Source organism: Heptranchias perlo, chromosome X, assembly GCF_035084215.1.
Source record: "Heptranchias perlo isolate sHepPer1 chromosome X, sHepPer1.hap1, whole genome shotgun sequence".
Taxonomy (NCBI): Eukaryota; Metazoa; Chordata; class Chondrichthyes; order Hexanchiformes; family Hexanchidae; genus Heptranchias; species Heptranchias perlo.
Genome location: NC_090370.1, coordinates 8724457 through 8744723, shown reverse-complemented (window position 1 = coordinate 8744723; position 20267 = coordinate 8724457). Strand labels below are relative to the sequence as shown.

The window sequence follows — 20267 nt, the reverse complement described above, 5'->3', positions numbered from 1 at the left end:
CAGATGTTGCCTGACCTGCTGAGTGTTTCCAACATTTTCTGTTTTTATTCCATACTGACTTTTTTGGGTTTTCTTTTTGCTAATTTTCTCCTCCCCTCTCCTGAAAGTAATGTCTCTTGCTGGGGTGCTGGGGCTAGGGTTTCATTAGCACCGGGGAGCCTTCCGATTTTGCTCACCTGTCCTAATACCTCCTTATGTGGCTCGGTGTCAAATTTTGTTTGATAATCGCTCCTGTGAAGCGCCTTGGGACATTTTACTATGTTAATGGCGCAATATAAATGCAGGTTATCGTTGTTGTTGTTGATATCATTGTAGGTACAGCACAGGAGGAGGCCATTTGGCCCATCGTGCCTATGCCGGCTCTTTGAAAGAGCTTTCCAATTAGTCCCATTCCCCTTCTCTTTCCCCATAGCGCTGCAAATTTAAGTGTTTATCTAATTCCCTTTTGAAAGTTATTATTGAATCTGCTTCCACCACCCTTTCAGGCAGTGCATTCCAGATCAGAACAACTCACTGCATAAAAAAAATGTTTCTGCATGTCGCCTCTGGCTCTTTTGCCGATCACCTTAAATCTGTGTCCTCTGGTTACCGACCGTTCTGCCACTGGAAACAGTCTCCTTATTTACTCTATCAAAACCACTCATTGTTTTGAACACCTCTATCACCAAAGTGGCCATTGCTCACAATTGCAATCAGGCAGTTGAGTGTTTGCAGGCTATTTAACCTTGGGCCAGTATCGCAGCTGAGCGAGATCTTGCCCTCACCAGACATACACACACACACACACACACACACACACACACGTGCCCGCGCTCATAATCAAGAGAGGAAAATCTGGCTGATTTGTCGTCATCTTCTTCTGCTGCCTATACTGAGATGGGTGATTGAATCTGGGAGTTTTTGGTCTGCGTTGCTTAGAGCTACACTGGGTGGTGCCTTTGACCGCTGAGCCCCTGTGGGAGCTCACGTTAGATGTGTATGTTCCATCATCATTAGGCAACTCCGTCTATACAGCCAGGGGCCAGTGTTTGCCTTGCGAGGCCCTAGGGTTGCCAACCCTCCAGGATTGCCCTGGAGTCTCCAGGAATTCAAGATTAATCTCCAGGACACTGCTGCGAGTAAAACCCAGGAGAAAAATCTTTGGGGGCTTGTGTGTTTTTTTTCATTTTTGTTTATTAGTTGTAAACATATTGCAGATGGGCGGAAAAAAATGCTGTTTGACCGGGTGGGGTGGCTGGAGGTGAGAGGTCAGGTGATGAAACCTCCAGAAATATGTCCAACCAGAGTTGGCAACCCTACGAGGGGCCCCATGCAAAGGGTTTGGAGCCCCTCCATTTTATTAGACAATGATACGAAATAACGACTGACTTAATCAGGCGTCAAATCAACGCACGTACGATCGTGAAAAGGCGCGTTCGCAACAGGTAATATCAGAATAGTTGACCAAATGATAAGCAACGGATAACAGAAGAGTAACTGACATTGAGTGATTGGAACAGTCTTGAAACTCAGAAAGCAGCTTCTCGCACTTTAGCTGCAGCGAGGCCTTGCTTAATATCTTCAGCAGTCGAATGGGAGGTGCCCCTTCAGTGGATCTGCTTGTGGCGCCTTGACTGCTTCAGGGCCCCGTCCAAATGCATAGGCCCCTGTGTACAGCAGTATCGACTTCATCCCGAATATTCCAGCCTTCGTCTTCCCGTTATGAGGGATCATCGGTGGCCGGGAACCTCCGGAGCACCACCCACAATGTTCCGATGTACGCTCCCTGCTGTCCACGTGTCTTCGTTCCGATTGCCCTCCCTCCCCCACGATCTCACTTAATTTTCAGCAGCTTGTTATTAGAATATTCCATTCGACATGTTGATTGCTCTTTGTGTTCAAAACTATCTCCTGACCTCTGGATCTGACAACTACCTCTGGAGTATTGTGTTCAATTCTGGACACCACACTTTAGGAAGGATGTCAAGGCCTTAGAGAGGGGGCAGAGGAGATTTACCAGAATTATACCAGGGATGAGGGACTTCAGTTATGTGGAGAGACTGGAGAAGCTGGGGTTGTTCTCCTTAGAGCAGAGAAGGTTAAGGGGAGATTTAATTGAGGTGTTCAAAATCATGAGGGGTCTAGATAGAGTAAATAAGGAGAAACTGTTTCCAGTGGCAGGAGGGTCAGTAACCAGAGGACACAGATTTAAGGTGATTGGCAAAAGAACCAGAGGCGACATGAGGAAACATTTTTCTACTCGGCGAGTTGTGATGATCTGGAATTCACTGCCTGAAAGGGCGGTGGAAGCAGATTCAATAGTAACTTTCAAAAGGGGATTGGATAAATACTTGAAGGGAAAAAATGGACAGAGCTGTGGGGAAAGAGCAGGGGAATGGGACTAATTGGATAGCTCTTCCAAAGAGCCGGCACAGGCACAATGGGACGAATGGCCTCCTTCTGTGCTGCACCATACTATGAGACAATGACCTGTCCTATTTCGCCGATGTGGTCCGGTGTCATCTTAATTTGATCTAGCCTTTCCTGTGCTGTTCACTATCTTATACACCTCTTTGAGGTTTCCGCTTTAATCACCTCTTTCTCAAGGATAAAAACCCCAGGTTTCTCCCGTCTTTCCTCAGTGCAGCTCTCTGATACTAGGAATGGGGAAGGTCGCAGACACGGTCTACGGCCTATACTGAGTTAGCCAATCTTAAGTTGTGAGTTGAGAGTAGTAAGATTGGACTAAGAAGGGGGGAGAAAAAATCAGGCAGGCAGGGTTCCCAATCTTGATCAGTGACCGCTGCTAGAAGGAACATTGTGTGCAGATATTAGGTGGGGTTGTTAGTTTTGAGCTGTGATGCTTACTGTAGTAGAATAGCCTGCTGACACTCACTGTCGGGACTTGCACACGAAGAGTTACCACTTGAGTGAGGTGCTGAAGGACGGCCAGCATCTGTGGAACAATATCCCGCTATGAGTCAGTGAGCGAAGGGGACAATTGGGGCGGGCGGGAGTAGGATACAGAAAGGACAACTCCATCTCAGTTGCCACATCCGAACACGTCACGATTGGGATTCAAGTTCAAATTATGCAAGAGACATGTTGCTCCCATCACGTAACCGCCGAACATGAAAGCACTACACAGTGAAGAAAGTAAAACTTTGCTTCCCATAAACCGTTACTGCCTTGACACTGCTTTTCCCTGGAGCCTTTGTCAAAGTCAAAGAAAATCGAAGAACAGTAAACATTGCACAGGCACGACTTCAGTTAGAGAAGTAAACAAGCCCATGTTTATGGATAGCTTATCCATTAAACGAGAACAATCTTACACCGAGAAGCCTTGGGAATCCTGGGATTCCCCCCATCCAGCTATATGTACTGCAAGATCCACAGATTGAAAAGTAACGAGCCCTCCATTGTTTAGAGCCATTGTTCATATACATGAAATCCAATCTGCGAAAAGCCTCTGGGACCTTGATTGGAATCTGGCAGAGACAGCCATTTGTAGACAGCTGACACTCATTGTCTAGGCTTGTGCATGAAGAATGGGCCACTTGAGTGAAGTACCAGAGAGCAGCCAACTTCATACTTCAGCATAAGTCATTACCTTTAAAAGACTCCCATTTACATAGTGCTTTTCACAACCTTAGAACATCCCAAAGCACTTTACAGCCAATGAAGTACTTTTTGAAGTATAGTCACTGTTGTAATGTAGGAAATGCAGCAGCCAATTTGCACACAGCAAGATCCCACAAACAGCAATGTAATAAATGACCAGATAACCTGTTTTAATGATATTGGTTGAGGGATATCAGGGAGAACTCCCACTGCTCTTCTTCAAATAATGCCATGGGATCTTTTACATCCATCTGAGAGGGCAGATGGGGCCTCAGTTTGACATTTCATCTGAAGGATGACACCTCTGACAGTGTCGCACTCCCTCAGTACTGCACTGGTGTGCCAGCCTAGATTATGTGCTCAAGTCTCCGAAGTGGGACTTGAACCCACAACCTTCTGACTCAGAGGTGGGAATGTGACCCACTGAGCCACGGCTCATGCCGTGGGAGGAGAGGAAGGAATGATTTGAATGGCAGTGGAGGCTGTGAGGTGAACTCCATCACACAACATATCTGGTGATTTGGGTTCAAAAAATCAAGAATTCCACCTGCGATTCTGATGTTTCCTGATCTGAGTTATTCAAAGTTCCTTCTGCGGGAGCATCAACATCGGGGAGATATCAGGAGCGAGATTTTTGATCAAACTCACCGAGACAGATCCCTGCCCTTCCTTTGGGATCCCCAATGTCCTATTTCAGACAAGCCAACGCTATTGAATCAGATACATACTTTAAAGCTTATCGTTTGAGCAGTTTGTGGTGGGGGGGACATCATACTGGACTTTCATTAGGAAAAATTTAATTGACCCGATAAAGGTCTTTAAGATTATGAAAGGGTTTGATAGAGTAGACGTAGGTAAGATGTTTCCACTTGTGGGGGAGACCAAAACTGGGGGCCATAAATGTAAGATAGTCACTAATAAATCCAATAGGGAATTGAGGAGAAGCTTCTTTACTCAGAGAGTGGTTAGAATGTGGAACTGGCTACCACAAGGAGTAATTGAGGCGAATAGCAGAGATGCATTTAAGGGGAAGCTAGATAAACACATGAGGGAGAAAGGAACAGAAGGATATGTTAACGGGGTTAGATGAAGAGGGGTGGGAGGAGGCTCGTGTGGAGCATAAACACTGGCATGGACCTGTTGGGCCGAATGGCCTGTTTCTGTGCTGTACATTCTATGTGACATGACATCATCAATCACGCCCTGTTCCAAATCCTGAGGGTGAAACATTAGCTGGGGTCGCCAATCTTAGTGTTGAATTAAATGTCACATTCTGTCGATTTAAGATAATAGATGTCTAAGCTTTGTCTTTACTTTGATGTTTGTGAGCTGCAGGACATCACTTTCAAGTTCCACCTCTTGTCCCACTTTATCTCACTTGTATAACAGAAATCTCGTGAACGGGAGTTCACCCACTGAGGTCACCACCTCAACCCTTATTGTCTGACCTGATCCTGGCAGAGAACGAACGGGCAGTGTTCGGAGATAGCACGCCACCTAAACTTTAAAGTTAATGGACTTTGTTGGGGGGGGAGGTGGTTTCTCTTACCCGCACCTGGTATTATAATCAGATTTGTATTCCCAGCAGCCCTATGCCCCAACAGCCCAGCAGATGGCTCCGCCCAGTCCCAGCACCAACAGCAGCAGTACCAGCAGCAGCGGTGGAGGGGAACAACTGAGTAAAACCAACCTGTACATCCGTGGGCTACACCCTGGCACGACCGACCAGGACCTTGTCATGCTCTGCCAACCGTAAGTACTTCATATGCTTTAAAATGATCTTATGGGACTGGAGGAGTGGTTAATAACTCCTTTGAGACAATATATGGAAGAAAAGGACATCAAAATTTAGTCATTGTTGGAGGCTTATAGAGCACACTGTTTAGTAACATTGATGGCAATGGACTGAGTGAACCCCCTCCTGATGTTGCAATATACAAAGCTCTCACTGATGAGACCATCATATAGACATTTATTTAAAGTTCCAATGACCTCCGATTGCCCGTTTGCCTCTCTCACTGCTATCAGTAAACAGTGTGCTCCCTCAGCAGCCAGAACATTGGGTTCAGAACATGAGAAATTGTCATAATGTTGAGGGTGTTTAAAAAGGAAGTCGACAGGCTGATGATGTGGAGGCTTTAAAGGAGACAGTGTGAGTCTGATAACGTGTGGCCTTCGAATGGAGATGTTGAGTTGTTGTTGAGCTGATGGGTTGCCGATGCTTCTTTTAGTTGTTTTTCTTTTGCCTTGTGCAATAATGTGCATTTATATAGCGGCTTTAACATCAAGGCGCTTCACAGAGAGGCACAATCAAAGAAAGGTGTGCTTTGTGCCTGCAATGCAATACGCTGATATTGCCGAATCAGTAGTTGGCTCAGGACATTTCACTGACTGTCATTTGAGGTTCATATTAATTCTATCAGAATCAAGGAGGCTAATGGTGATGTCAGCATTTCTCACTGTTCAACCCAAATGTTTATATAATAAACAGAATGATCTTGGAGGTAATCGTAATTGTTTATTTCTGCTTTCCAGTTTTCCTTCTTTTTGCGGGTGAATTTTTGCGCTCGTTATGGTGAGGGATGTCAGTGATGGGGGAGTGGGACTCCTCCCATTTCAGGCACCCAGCATCATGCACCTCCTGGCCAGGTAAAGCACAGCCAGATTATAGCACAGCCAGTTGGAAAGGGAAGCTCCCTCTAAGCTGCTCCAACAAGTTAATGATTTTGGAAGCGTGTGAAAAGTGTTTTGCTGTGGTGTGGCATGCATGATAATATTATGTGATGCATTGGACTAAAATCAGGAATAAATCATTGAACGTAAATTCTCTTCAAAACGTGTTTGGAGATAGGTTGGCTCCAAAATCAGGTCTCCTAACCTGAAGAGTTTTATGAAGGTGGAGGCTCAACTTAGGGTTGCCAACCCTCCTGGATTGTCCTGGAGTCTCCAGCAATTAAAGATGAATTTCCTGGACACAGCTGCGAGCAAAACCCGAGCGAAATATCATAGGGGCGTTCATTTTCTTTGAGAACTTTTGTTTATTAAAATATTGGAGATGGGGTGGAGGAAAGGCTGTTTGACTGGGTGGGGAAGTTGGAGGTGGGAGGCCATGTGATGAAACCTCCAGGAATAGGTCCAACCAGAGTTGGCAACCCTAGGCTCAGCCAAGTGCTAAGATGTGGCAGTATTTTCTGGGGATTCAAGGTCTATTTATGCCCCCAGACACTTCGTGTTGGCATAAACTCTTCATTTATTCTGTTTGCTGCAAACTATGAGTAAACCAAGCGACAAGATAAGTGTATGTAGATTTGAAAGCTGCAAGTGATTGTTCAATAGCAACAGCTTACTTTTAATGGCATTTTTAACATCATAAAATGTTCCAAGGCACTTCACGAGGTGCGAAGTGGGGGAAACAGGCACTGAGCAGGAATTAGGAAACGTGATTATGGGTCAAGAGGTTGCTTTTGAGGAGGCGTTTGAAGGAAGAGGTTCAGAGCGAGAGTCCTTGAAGACTTGAAGGCCTCTTCAGAAGTTCAGAAATGAGGGTGTCACCCTCGAAAGGAGGGCGAGTTGGGAATGTCTACTAACATGAGTTATCCAGTGTAACTGAGAGTGTGTCACCATAAGGAAGAGAGGCAAAGTGCCATTTTTCTGAGCAATCAACCACAGCTTCTGGGATGGGTTAATGAGGACAATTAAATGACAAAAGCATTCATTTCTGATGTGTGAGCCTCAGCCGTTTCAGATCACAGCAGCTTCCATTCTGTAGGTGTGATTCGAGTTTGAAATATGCTGTGTCAACAGTGGATTTTGTGAACGACAGCATAGTTAACACCAGTGCCTCATTACCATTGCCCCGCTTTTTACCCTGGCTATAACAAGCAGACCACAGTGTTTAAATGCGCAACCTGAATATTGTTTTCCTGAGTTAATTTTGGCTGCATATAGTGACACCACTATTCCCGGCCAGTAGGGAGATGACTGGGTAATTCCCTCGTCAATCACGCCTGGAGTCCGCACTGCCGTAAGTGTCTGGGATTGATTTTACGCACATAATTTGTATTATGTAACTCTCCTCCACTCACTGCATTTTGCTGGAGAAATAATCCTGCTTTTATTGGAAGATTTTGCTGTAGTTTCGGTCATGAGATCTGTTTGCTGTAGTTCATAGAGACTCTTTTTAAATAGACTCTGTAGACTGTTTGCTGTAGTGCACTGTTTAAACAGATTCTGTTCGCTGTAAAATACACTGTTTGGTGTAAGTCCCGCCCTACCTCTAACTCATTGGCTGACTCAGTAGTGTCAGTAGACTCTCTGGTTAATTTTTATGCCCATCAAGATGACCATGATAAAGAATGGAACAATTTTCCTATTGTTTGGAGCCAGTTACTGAATTCTCTTTCCCAATTCAGTCGCCATCTTGTCCTTAGAAAAAACATAACTCTTAATCATTGACCGAACATGAGCAAAGCCATGGGGCAATTTTCTAGTAGTGTAAAGAAAAGCTCGCTTGACTTCTACCTGTTCTCCCCTCTGCCCTTTACAGAATCGGCAACACTCATGATTTTGTGAGCGATTTATTTATTTTTGCACTCTTGTTTTAACATGCGCGATTCATAGAAATAGAAGAGAGAGGCCATGTTTTTTCTCTCTCCTTTCTATACCCATGAATTGGGAGTTCTCCTCTTTATCATGCCACTTCTGACGATGGGTCTCACCCAAAAATTAACCTGTCGTTCTGTTTGGATATGGCTGTGTATTTCCAAACATTTTCTGTTTTTATTTCAGCATTTCCAACAGTAGTGATCTTTCTTATATCTCTTAAAGCTCCCTCTACCCTTCCCCTAACCAGTATGAGTTGCTTCATTTCCCACAGAAGCTGTCTTGAGAGCATCTCTGACTGAGAGGTGCCAGTTACGGGCAGTCTTGAGCAGTGGTTTGGCAGCCACTGGAGATGGGTTTGAGAATGAGCTCAGCTCCTTAAGTAGAGCAACATTACAGACAGCAGAATGGGGAAATGTTCAGCCCACCAGCCTGGGCTGGATATAAACCCAGGTCACTGAGGTTAAAGGACAGCGTTCAAACCGATTGTGTTACCTAGGCCCTTCACTCATGAATTTTCAGGCACAAGTGAAGTTGCTGGCATTCTCTTCCAGACAAAAAGCCAGTCCACTGGCTGTGTGAATTTATCTCATAGTATCATAGCAGGTACAGGAGGAGGCCATTCAGCCCATCGTGCCAGTGCCAGCTCTTTGAAAGAGCTATCCAAATAGTCCTATTCCCCTGCTCTTTCCCCATTGCCCTGCAAATTTTTCCTTTTCAAGTATTTATCTAATTCCCTTTTGAAAGTTATTATTGAATCTGCTTCCATCACCCTTTCAGGCAGCGCATTCCAGATCAGAACAACTCGCTGCATAAAAAAACATGTCCCCATGTCGCCTCTGGCTCTTTTGCCGATCACCTTAAATCTGTGTCCTCTGGTTACCGACCCTTCTGCCACTGGAAACATTTACTAGATTTACCAGAATGGTACCAGGGATGAGGGACTTCAGTTATGTGGAGAGACTGGAGAAGCTGGGATTGTTCTCCTTAGAACAGAGAAGGCTAAGGGGAGATTTGATAGAGGTTTTCAAAATCATGAACGGTTCTGATAGAGTAAATAAGGAGAATCTGTTTCCATTGGCATTCCAGTAATATTATTAAATAGCTGAGGGCATTACAGTTCATTTCTTTACACAATGAATCCCTTGCACTCTGCATATTAAATCAGTGGCTGCTCAATAAAAAGAATGGATTATACCAATGTAGTTCCAGTTGAATTATGTTGTTTAATTGATATTTTCAAGCAAGGAATTTAGATGACGGACAGAGAAAGGTAAAAAGATGGAGACCAAGTAATGAAGGAGGGGCAAGTGAGAGGGAAACCCTGGACCCTGATTTTAACTCTGTTTTGGGTGGGTTTTGGGCCCATTGGTCGTGAGGTCACTTGGAAACTCTCCCAGAAATAAAGCAGAGGCTATTTTAAATCCCGCTGGCCGTTGGGAAGCGGCAGAAAATTGCACGGGTCGGAGGCTGCCTGCCACCACCAGCTAGGTAGCGGGATTGGCTTTGGAGGCCAACTCGTGGGAATCTCCCGTTCCGGGGGGGTCGGGGGGGGAAGAGGGGCGGAGTCCACGGCAGGGGACCTGGTGGGGCCCGGAGGAGCACTCCTGTTCTTCCTGGCCCCACAAGGAAAGTAAGAAAATAAAAATGTACCTATTTGGGCCTCTTCTGGTCCTGGCTCCTCATCCCCGCACTCTTCTTCTGGCTGGGAGGCCACAACGCCATCCTCGCTCAGCCCATCCAGTTAAAATTGCAGTCAGGTCCTAATGATGTCATGGGGACCTGACATGCCTATGTAAAGAAGGACCCTGTCAGCTTTGGGCGGGTGTCCTTACCGCCTGCTCAGCAGAGCAGGTTAAAATTCGGGGCAGTGAGTTCCTGGTGGTTTTCCGGCGGGTAAATAACCTGGGTGATTGTAACTGCCCACCCGCCTGATTTCCGCTGGGCGGGTAGAGTTAAAATCGCCCCCCCCAAAACGGAGATGGGCATGGATGCGAGAAAGAAAGGGGTCAAGGTAGAAGTTCCAGGTTGCATCCCCAGTCTGTGCTAAGTAAGCTGACCTCAGCCAGCAGCATTTGGAGCAATATAACTGGCTCTAACGTCCCGAGACTCGGGAGGGGAAAACATCAGCCTAGATCCTTGCTCCTGTTCATTATCCAGTGACCACCCAGGTCAAGTGGCCTGCCAACCCTCACTGTCCAGGCCCACAAACGGGTGAGGTGCGAGAGGGCCGCTGTCCCTCATGAAATTGTACCCCAGCCAGAACCAATGTCTCCAGGAGCGGAGGGGAGAAAAGCAAAAGAAAAGGAAGGACAGAGAAAAGGGTAGAGAAAGGGAATGATTAGAAAGAAGGGCAGGTGAGGTAAGGAGGGAAGGAGACCACTGTGAGAGAAAGCAATGGGTGAGAGAAGGAAGCCAAAATGATCCTTTTGTTTACCTTATGCCAGCTCCATCACAGTCAATGGAGATGCCACATAATGGGAACTAAAGGAAAAAGCTAAAATACACACACACACACACACACACACCTCCTGTGGCATTGCTCATGGTAACTGGGAGGATATGCAGTTTTATAACAATAGGGGTGTTATCAAGAAAGTATGATGGGAAAGTGTAACATGAAGCAAGTGCGACATGTACAGAAAGTACTTTTAATGTACTAGTAGTCATTTCCCATTACTTTGCGCACTGGAACTCAAGACCAAGTGTAGTCTTCAGATAGAGCAGGGTAAGCGGGCAGGACAATTGGACCAGGGCACACAGACGGCGTAATTTAGACCCCATTTTAAAGTCATACATTGTGTCCTTATTTTTTAGATAATATGTTGGTTTTATATCAGAATTTGTAGTTAAACAGCAAAGCTTATGACAATTTAAGGAGCAGAGAAGTGGAGTTGGTTGGAGCCAAGGAGTTTCCTTGTTGTACAGCTGGGAGATACAAAACTGAGGCTCTACAGCCACTGTGGTGGGAGGATGTCAACGCAAGATTGTAAATGCGCAATGGTTCAAAAATGTCACATCTTGTGCTTCTAGCCACAGATTTTCCCTCGTGGCTGCAAAAGATCCATACAGGCCAGGGTTGTAAAACAAAACATATTGTTAGACTGTTCAAATGGCCTGACAATTTAGCCTTCCCATGACAACAACAAAATGGTGGCACTGCTTTGCCCCGCAGAGGACCCTCGGAAACCGTCTCATGAGTTGAGTCTCTGTCCCTCCAGACGCAGCATTGTGTAGATTAAGCAGGACTGTCTCTAGGGGTAGGTCTGTAATGTAAACAGGGTGAGTTGGCTGGCTGAAGCAGAATTGTTTTCAACCCAGTTTATGCTTTCAGAGCTGGTATCATCCCAGATGCAACGATTAATGTGATGACACGTGCGAGGCCTAGTTGTCGTGGCTGCCTGTTTGGCCTCACGACAGCCTGGCACACCTACCACTGCCAGTCTAAATGGTGAAACGTTGATGTTATTTGAAGTCCGAGTGTTGTTCAGGGAAAAACCTGCTGCTGTACATGGTTTCAAGATACTTTGGAATCGACTATAAATAGTTCAAATAAACTGGCTGCAGGCATTGGCAAGGAGCGGGTAATAAATGGGGAACTGTTGTAGAAATGATGTTTGAAAATATTCAAGGATTGAAAAGAAATGAAGTGGATTGGTTGTAAAAGCTGCACAAACATGTGACTTTTCCAGCTCGGTTGGAAGGTGGATGAGACTTTCTTCAGTTAGTTGCTTTATTTTGAAGGTGAAAGTGTTGTCTCTTTCGTGGGCTGAGATCAAAGCAAATAGCATTTCCACTGAAGTTAGTCCATGCAAATGAATGGGCCTCGCATGTGTGCTCATTTGCATGGTGCCATTCTGCCACGTGTCTCGTGTGTAGGGTTGCCAACCCTCCAGGATTGCCCTGGAGTCTCCAGGAATTGGAGATTAATCTCCAGGGCACTGCTGCAAGCAAAAACCCAGGAGAAAAATTTTTATAACTAATAAAAAAAATAGTTTTTTTGTTCATCTTCATTGAACAGTTTTGTTTATTCGTTATAAAAATATTGGAGATAGGAAAAGGGCTTGTTTGATTGACCGTCAAGAATCATCCAATCAGCTAACGATGCGTCCATTTGCTTCCCGATTGGCTGTGGGAAGGCGGTATTTCGCGAGGTTGCACATGTTGGGCGACCAATGGTGGGAGCGTGGGGGCGGGAGGTCATGTGACGAAACCTCCAGGGATTCGTCCGACCAGAGTTGCATAACAAAAATCTATCAATCTCAGTTTTGAAATTTTCCCCTGCCAGAGGAAATAGTTTCTCTCTATCTACCCTAACAACTCATAAAATCATCTCAAACACCTCAATTAGATCATCCCTTAATCTTCTATACTCAAGGGAATACAAGTCCAGTCTGTGCAACTTGTCCTCATAATTTAACCCTTTTAGCCCCGATTCTGGTAAATCTGCGCTGCTCCCCCTCCAAGGCCATTATATCCTTCCTGAGGTGCGGTGCCCAGAACTGAACACAGGAAACAAATATTGTTTCAATAAAGCACCTTAGATGTTTAAATTAGACTTCAGTTATGTGGAGAGACTGGAGAAGCTGGGGTTGTTCTCCTGAGAGCAGAGAAGATTAAGAGGCGATTTAATTGAGGTATTCAAAATCAGGAAGGGTTTTGATAGAGTAAATAAAGAGAAACTGTTTCCAGTGGCAGAGGGGTCAGTAACCAGAGGATACAGATTTAAACAAAAGCCTTTGCTCGCAGAAAGTCACTTCCTCGTCATCGAAGGCTCCGCTGGTCACGAGTTGCCTCATCCAGATGTACTATTTAGTTCTGTTTGTGAATGGACTGACCAGGAACTGAAACTGGGCTGGGAACGAAACAAAAAACTCTTCATGTATTCCTGTTGAGGGTTTTATATTTTACAGTGTTCTGTTCCAAAAAGTGGGAAATGCTGGAAACCACAGCAGGTCCACCAGCAACTGGGATGATCTAATTGAGGTGTTTAAGATGATTAAAGGATTCGATAGGGTAGATAGAGAGAAACTATTTCCTCTGGTGGGGGAGTCCAGAACAAGGGGGCATGACCTTAAAATTAGAGCTCGGCCGTTCAGGGGCGATGTCAGGAAGCACTTCTTTAATTGGTACCAGAGATGAGGGACTTCAGTAATGTGGAGAGACTGGAGAAGCTGGGATTGTTCTCCTTAGGACAGAGAAGGTTAAGGGGAGATTTAATCGAGGTGTTCAAAATCATGAAGGGTTTTGATAGAGTAAATAAGGAGAAACTGTTTCCGGTGGCAGAAGGGTCGGTAACCAGAGGACACAGATTTAAGGTAATTGGCAAAAGAACCAGAGGGGAGATGAGGAGAATTTTTTTTACGCAGCGAGTTGTTATGATCTGGAATGCATTGCCTGAAAGGGCGGTGGAAGCAGATTCAATAATAACTTTCAAAAGGGAATTGGATAAATACTTGAAGGGGAAAAATTTGCAGGGCTATGGGAAAAGAGCAGGGGAGTGGGACTAATTGGATAGCACGTTCAAAGAGCCGGCACAGGCACGATGGGCCAAATGGCCTCCTCCTATGCTGTAAGATTCTATGATTCTGTGAGAAAGCTGGAAAGTGGTGAAATAGTGCTGGGTGATCAATGAAAATCATCTCAGTCAGGCCATTAGAAAGACAAAAGAGGGGGTAAAACAGCTCTCGAATGGAATGAAGTGAATGTGGAGAGGAGAAACAGGCAGAAACAAATGGAGGATTTAACTAAGGTCTGAAGTTATTATAGTTAATGTTCAGACTAGAAGGCTGTAGCGTGCCTCGCAGAAATATGAGGTTCTGCGACTGAAGCTCAGTTGGAACAGTGTAAAAGGCCAAAGACCGAGAGGTCAGAGTGGGCATGGGAGAGGGGTTGGAAGTGGTGAGCCACAGGGAGGGTCAGGGTTATGTTTGAGGACAGAACAGGAATGTTTGGCAAGGCGATTACCCAATTGTCACCACAGAGGAGAGCGCTCAGTGAGCAGTGAATATGGTACACTAGAATAGAGGAAGAACATATATATTGCTGTCTTGTGCAGAAGGACTATTTGGGGCCCTAGAACATTGTGTGAGATGAGATGACTGAACAGGTATGAGACCAAGTGACTGCCTCTCTGTGACAGGAGTCCACGTATCTGACTGTTAACTTTCACCAGTTGCTCTCCCCCTTATTTTGTCCAGTCGCATAGAGGGACTCTCTTATCTCAGTTTCCAGCGTTGACCACATTTCTGCACTCAAAATATCAACCCATCTTTCTGTTTTCAGATGCTGACGGATTGTTTCTTTCATTTAGGATCCAGCATTTGCTTTTAGTTTCTTTTTAAAAAATTCCTGAAGCAATTTTACAACAGTTTCAATATACTCCTTTCTAATCATTACCAATGGCTGTGAAAGGAAAAGCCACTGTGATGTTTTAGATCTAGAATATTAAAGAAAGAAGATAGAAGAAAGAACTTGCATTTATATCGAGCCTCCCACGACCTCAGGACGCCCCAGCACACTTTACAGCCAATGAAGTACTTTTGAAGTGTAGTTACTGTTGTGATGTAGGAAACGCAGCAGCCAATTTACACACAGGAGGATCCCACAAACAGCAATGTGATAATGACCAGATAATCTGTTTTTAGTGATGGTGGTTGAGGGATAAATATTGGCCTGGACACCGGGGAGAACTCCCCTGCTCTTCTTCGAAATAGTGCCATTCAATCTTTTATGTCTACCTGAGAGGGCACACGGTGGTGGGGCCTCGGTTTAACATCTCATCTGAAAGACGGCACCTGCGACAGTGCAGCACTCCCTCAGCACTTGCTCACGTCTGGGCTTGAACCCAAACCTTCTGACTCAGAGGCAAGAGCGCTACCCAATGAGCCACGGCTGACATTGTGGAGCCTAACTGGCTGAAGGCACGGCCGCCAATGTTGGAAAAATGATTCCGAACCGTAAAGGAAACAAAAGCAAATGCTGAAAACTAAAGAAAGCAGATGGAGAAGTGGGGCAGATAAAAGTTTAAAGGTGAAAGGTTACGGTAGAGTTGACTGTTGTTTAAAAAAAAGGGATTGGTGATTATTTAAGGACCCTGTCCATGCAACATCAGCCTGGTGTTCCATTTGGTGGACTTTCTGACCGTGCATCAGTTGGTTTTGCAGTGCTGTGCTTTGAAACTTCATCTGCACATGAACACGTGTGCAAATCTTCAGAGAGTGGGGTTTCAAACTGGGACCTTCCTGGTCGGTATAACTCAGATCCACACTGGCTGGTGTATTTCCCAATTGAGCCATCGAGGCAGCCTTCCAATTCTCTTGTTTTGAACACTCCTTTTTGCGTGATGAAAACGTCTCTCCATGCCTGATGTGTTAATGCCAGGACTGGCAGGATGACCAAAGGTGGTTTAAGAGTTGGAACAAGTTTAATGAATTTGCTTAAAGCTGCAATACCATTCTCCCAATTATTATCTTCCTGTCAGTCACACAAACTGAAACACACCAGTGAGTTCTGTGCATCTGGGTTGATTCTGCAATGGAACCATTATTCCTGGCTCCTTCACCAGGTCCAGAATTAGGCAAGTGTCATTTACATCGTTCCACTGCTCTGTATTACTGGTAGCCGACACTGAGTTATTTTTTGCTCTGAATCCATCGCGCTCATAAATGTTGCAGCAGATTGGTTACTGCAAACCTCAAAGGGTTAAACTGTGCCCGGCTTCCAATGCTACATTAGCAGAAAGGTGATACGGAGACCGCGCCCCGGCGTGACGGCGATACGGAGACCGCGCCCCGGCGTGACGGCGATACGGAGACCGCGCCCCGACGTGACGGCGATACGGAGACCGCGCCCCGGCGTGACGGCGATACGGAGACCGCGCCCCGGCGTGACGGTGTAAAGGCAGTGCCCATGAATTCATATGACATCATAAATCCCCATTTTGAATAAAGAAGGAAGAAAACTAGAACGTTTGTAATTTGCTAACTTATTACTACATAGCTGAGACAACAACAACTTGCATTTATATAGCGCCTTTAACATAGTAAAACGTCCCAAGGTGCTTCACAGGGGCGATTATCAAACAAAATTTGACACCAAGCCACATAAGGAGATATTAGGACAGGTGACCAAAAGCTTGGTCAAAGAGGTAGGTTTTAAGGAGCATCTTAAAGGAGGAGAGAGAGGCGGAGAGGTTTAGGGAGAGAATTCCAGGGCTTAGGGCCTAGGCAGCTGAAGGCACGGCCGCCAATGGTGGAGCGATTAAAATCGGGGATGTGCAAGAGGCACGAATTGGAGGAGCGCAGAGATCTTGGAGGGTTGTAGGGCTGGAGGAGGTTACAGAGATAGGGAGGGGCGAGGACATGGAGGGATTTGAAAACAAGGATGAGAATTTTAAAGTTGAGGCGTTCCCAGACTGGGAGATAATGTAGGTCAGTGAGCACAGGAGGTGATGGGTGAACGGGACTTGGTGCGAGTTAGGATACGGGCAGCAGAGTTTTGGATGAGCTCAAGTTTATGGAGGGTGGAAGATGGGAGGCCGGCCAGGAAAGCATTGGTATAGTTGAGGCTAGAGGTAACAAAGGCATGGATGAGGGTCTTAGCAGTGGAGTTTCAGCAGTGGTGGAGACATCACTGAGAAGTAGGCCCAGTTGGATTTTGAAACCCATCTGGAAAGTGACTGGTTTTGTGGGTGTAAATCATAGTTTTTGAACCATGGATTGTCATTCTGTGCTGCTTGGACACACAGCGAGTTTTTCAACAGAAGCAGCATCTTCAGAATATCCTCCTCTCCACTGACATGCTTGTCCCTCCAGAAAGTATCGTACGTTTTTGTACAGTGAAGAATTTGAAAACAAGCAACTTTTCCCACAGCTTTCTCCTGATGGAAACAGTGATGGTCCTGGCTACGGCCCAGAATGGTCAGAGCAGTACATAGTGTGCTAAACCTCCAGGGTTCTTCCTTGGAAAGATCAAAGGTGGCCTAAAGGGAGGTGGGAGTGGCTGGAGTTCTCTGCTCTTTCCATCCCTCATACTGCTGGTCCTCACACTGCTTGCAACTGTGTGAATCATGTTGAAAACAAGTCTCCTGAAAGAAGTCCTCGTTGGTCGAGAAGTTTGCAGTTAATGAGGAAGGTCCAGTGGGGATATAAAAAGCCCAGTGAAGATATAAAAGGCCCAGTGGGGATATAAAAAGCCCATTGAAGATATAAAAGGCCCAGTGGGGATATAAAAAGCCCATTGAAGATATAAAAGGCCCAGTGAAGATATAAAAGGCCCAGTGGGGATATAAAAGGCCCAGGGGGGTATAAAAGGCCCAGGGGGGATATAAAAAGCCCAGTGAAGATATAAAAGGCCCAGGGGGGATATAAAAGGCCCAGGGGGGATATAAAAGGCCCAGGGGGATATAAAAGGCCCAGGGGGGTATAAAAGGCCCAGGGGGATATAAAAGGCCCAGGGGGGTATAAAAGGCCCAGGGGGGATATAAAAAGCCCAGTGAAGATATAAAAGGCCCAGGGGGGATATAAAAGGCCCAGGGGGGATATAAAAGGCCCAGGGGGGATATAAAAGGCCCAGGGGGGGTATAAAAGGCCCAGGGGGGGTATAAAAGGCCCAGGGGGGTATAAAAGGCCCAGGGGGGTATAAAAGGCCCAGGGGGGATATAAAAGGCCCAGGGGGGATAGAAAAGGCCCAGCGGGGATAGAAAAGCCCCAGGGGGGATATAAAAGGCCCAGGGGGGATATAAAAAGCCCAGTGAAGATATAAAAGGCCCAGCGTGGATATAAAAGGCCCAGCGTGGATATAAAAGGCCCAGCGTGGATATAAAAGGCCTAGGGGGGATATAAAAGGCCCAGCGGGGATATAAAAGGCCCAGCGGGGATATAAAAGGCCCAGCGTGGATATAAAAGGCCCAGCGTGGATATAAAAGGCCTAGGGGGGATATAAAAGGCCTAGGGGGGATATAAAAGGCCCAGGGGGGATATAAAAGGCCTAGGGGGGATATAAAAGGCCCAGCGTGGATATAAATGGCTCAGCCGGGATATAAAAGGCCCAGGGGGGATATAAAAGGCCCAGCGTGGATATAAAAGGCCCAGCGTGGATATAAAAGGCCCAGGGGGGATATAAAAGGCCCAGGGGGGATATAAAAGGCCCAGGGGGGATATAAAAGGTCCAGGGGGGATATAAAAGGTCCAGGGGGGATATAAAAGGCCCAGCGTGGATATAAAAGGCCTAGGGGGGATATAAAAGGCCTAGGGGGGATATAAAAGGCCCAGGGGGGATATAAAAGGCCCAGCGTGGATATAAAAGGCCCAGGGGGGATATAAAAGGCCCAGCGTGGATATAAAAGGCCCAGCGTGGATATAAAAGGCCCAGGGGGGATATAAAAGGCCTAGGGGGGATATAAAAGGCCTAGGGGGGATATAAAAGGCCCAGGGGGGATATAAAAGGCCTAGGGGGGATATAAAAGGCCCAGCGTGGATATAAAAGGCCTAGGGGGGATATAAAAGGCCTAGGGGGGATATAAAAGGCCTAGGGGGGGATATAAAAGGCCCAGGGGGGATATAAAAGGTCCAGGGGGGATATAAAAGGCCTAGGGGGGATATAAAAGGTCCAGGGGGGATATAAAAGGCCCAGGGGGGATATAAAAGGCCTCGGGGGGAATATAAAAGGCCTAGGGGGGATATAAAAGGCCCAGCGTGGATATAAAAGGCCTAGGGGGGATATAAAAGGCCTAGGGGGGATATAAAAGGCCCAGGGGGGATATAAAAGGTCCAAGGGGGATATAAAAGGCCTAGGGGGGATATAAAAGGTCCAGGGGGGATATAAAAGGTCCAAGGGGGATATAAAAGGCCTAGGGGGGATATAAAAGGTCCAGGGGGGATATAAAAGGCCTAGGGGGGATATAAAAGGCCCAGCGGGGATATAAAAGGTCCAGGGGGGATATAAAAGGCCTAGGGGGGATTTAAAAGGCACAGCGTGGAAAAGGCCCAGCGTGGATATAAAAAGCCCAGCAGGGATATAAAAAGCCCAGCAGGGATATAAAAAGCCCAGCAGGGATATAAAAAGCCCAGCAGGGATATAAAAGGCCAGTAGGATTCAGATTTCCCACCATGTTAGAATGAAAGAGTTACTTCATATCTATAAAGTGTGCAGTGAACTTTTTTTTAACAAGGATATATGATAGCCACCCATTTCTCCTTGGGCCTCACATTGACTGGAGAAGTGCTGGGCAGGCCTCTGCCAATGCTGCTATAAACCAGCCACTCATCCGTTGTGGAATCGCACTCAGTGGTAGTGGTTCCGCAATGCAGTGTGGTGCCGGTGGTCTTCATTTGCCCTTGTTCACACCGCACAGACGCGGGCTGAATTGTCAGATTGCCATTCCATGCACTGCCTGATTGCAGCAGTACATTTTCAGGAGGTTGTGCAAGAACAAGGGAGTTAAAATGCTGCTCTGTTCCTTTGTGTTGTGATGTGATGCAGCCTCGTTCACATCCGGCTGTCGCTGGTCCCGAGCCCACCTCATGGGAAATCAGTCAAACTATTCGTCAGTTCAGTGGAAAGAATTTCTTCCCCCCGCGCCCCCCCCTCCCCTCCTGCGGAAAAGCTGCGACGAGTTGTTGAGTTGAGGCAGAGCAAGTCGCAGTTGAAAGGTTCCTAAACGTGGCCCCTGAGGTGGCGGAGGGGAAGGCTATGAGGGGGGGTGGTGGGCAGGAAGGGGCTGCTTGTAGGTCAAGGGTCAGCAGCATTTCCGTATTCTGGCACACTTCAACAAAAGTCAGTTGTATAAGAAATGGCGCAGTGACTGAACACTAACTAAAGGGATCTTAGTTCAAACTGTTGTCCATTAGGTCTTGGGTTTTGTGCGGCTGTGTGCAGCGTAGAGATGCCCATTATTGCTCATTTTTCTTCTGCAGTAGTATTTCTTCCTTACACCCTCCCTCCTGCCCCCCCTCAACTTACCCTCCTCCTCTCCTGAAGACTGCCCTTGTCCTGGGAGGAGGTGTCGTTCCTCATGTGCCAGGTACCCGCCTCGCCCGGGTGGCCAGTCTTCACGGGCCAGC

The 20267-nt window shown here is 46.4% G+C and overlaps 1 protein-coding gene across 4 annotated transcripts in view; it reads left to right on the top strand.

Annotated features, from left to right (window-relative positions):
• Positions 1-20267, top strand: part of LOC137307250 (RNA-binding motif, single-stranded-interacting protein 2-like) — a 443828-nt gene that overhangs the window by 327546 nt on the left and 96015 nt on the right. For 3 of the 4 annotated variants that reach the window (XM_067976682.1, XM_067976679.1, XM_067976681.1), the window contains exon 2: positions 5186-5352. In XM_067976682.1, coding sequence (XP_067832783.1) covers positions 5186-5352 — 167 coding nt within the window. The remainder of the gene's footprint in view (positions 1-5185; positions 5353-20267) is intronic. The other variant, XM_067976680.1, reaches the window with a different exon arrangement.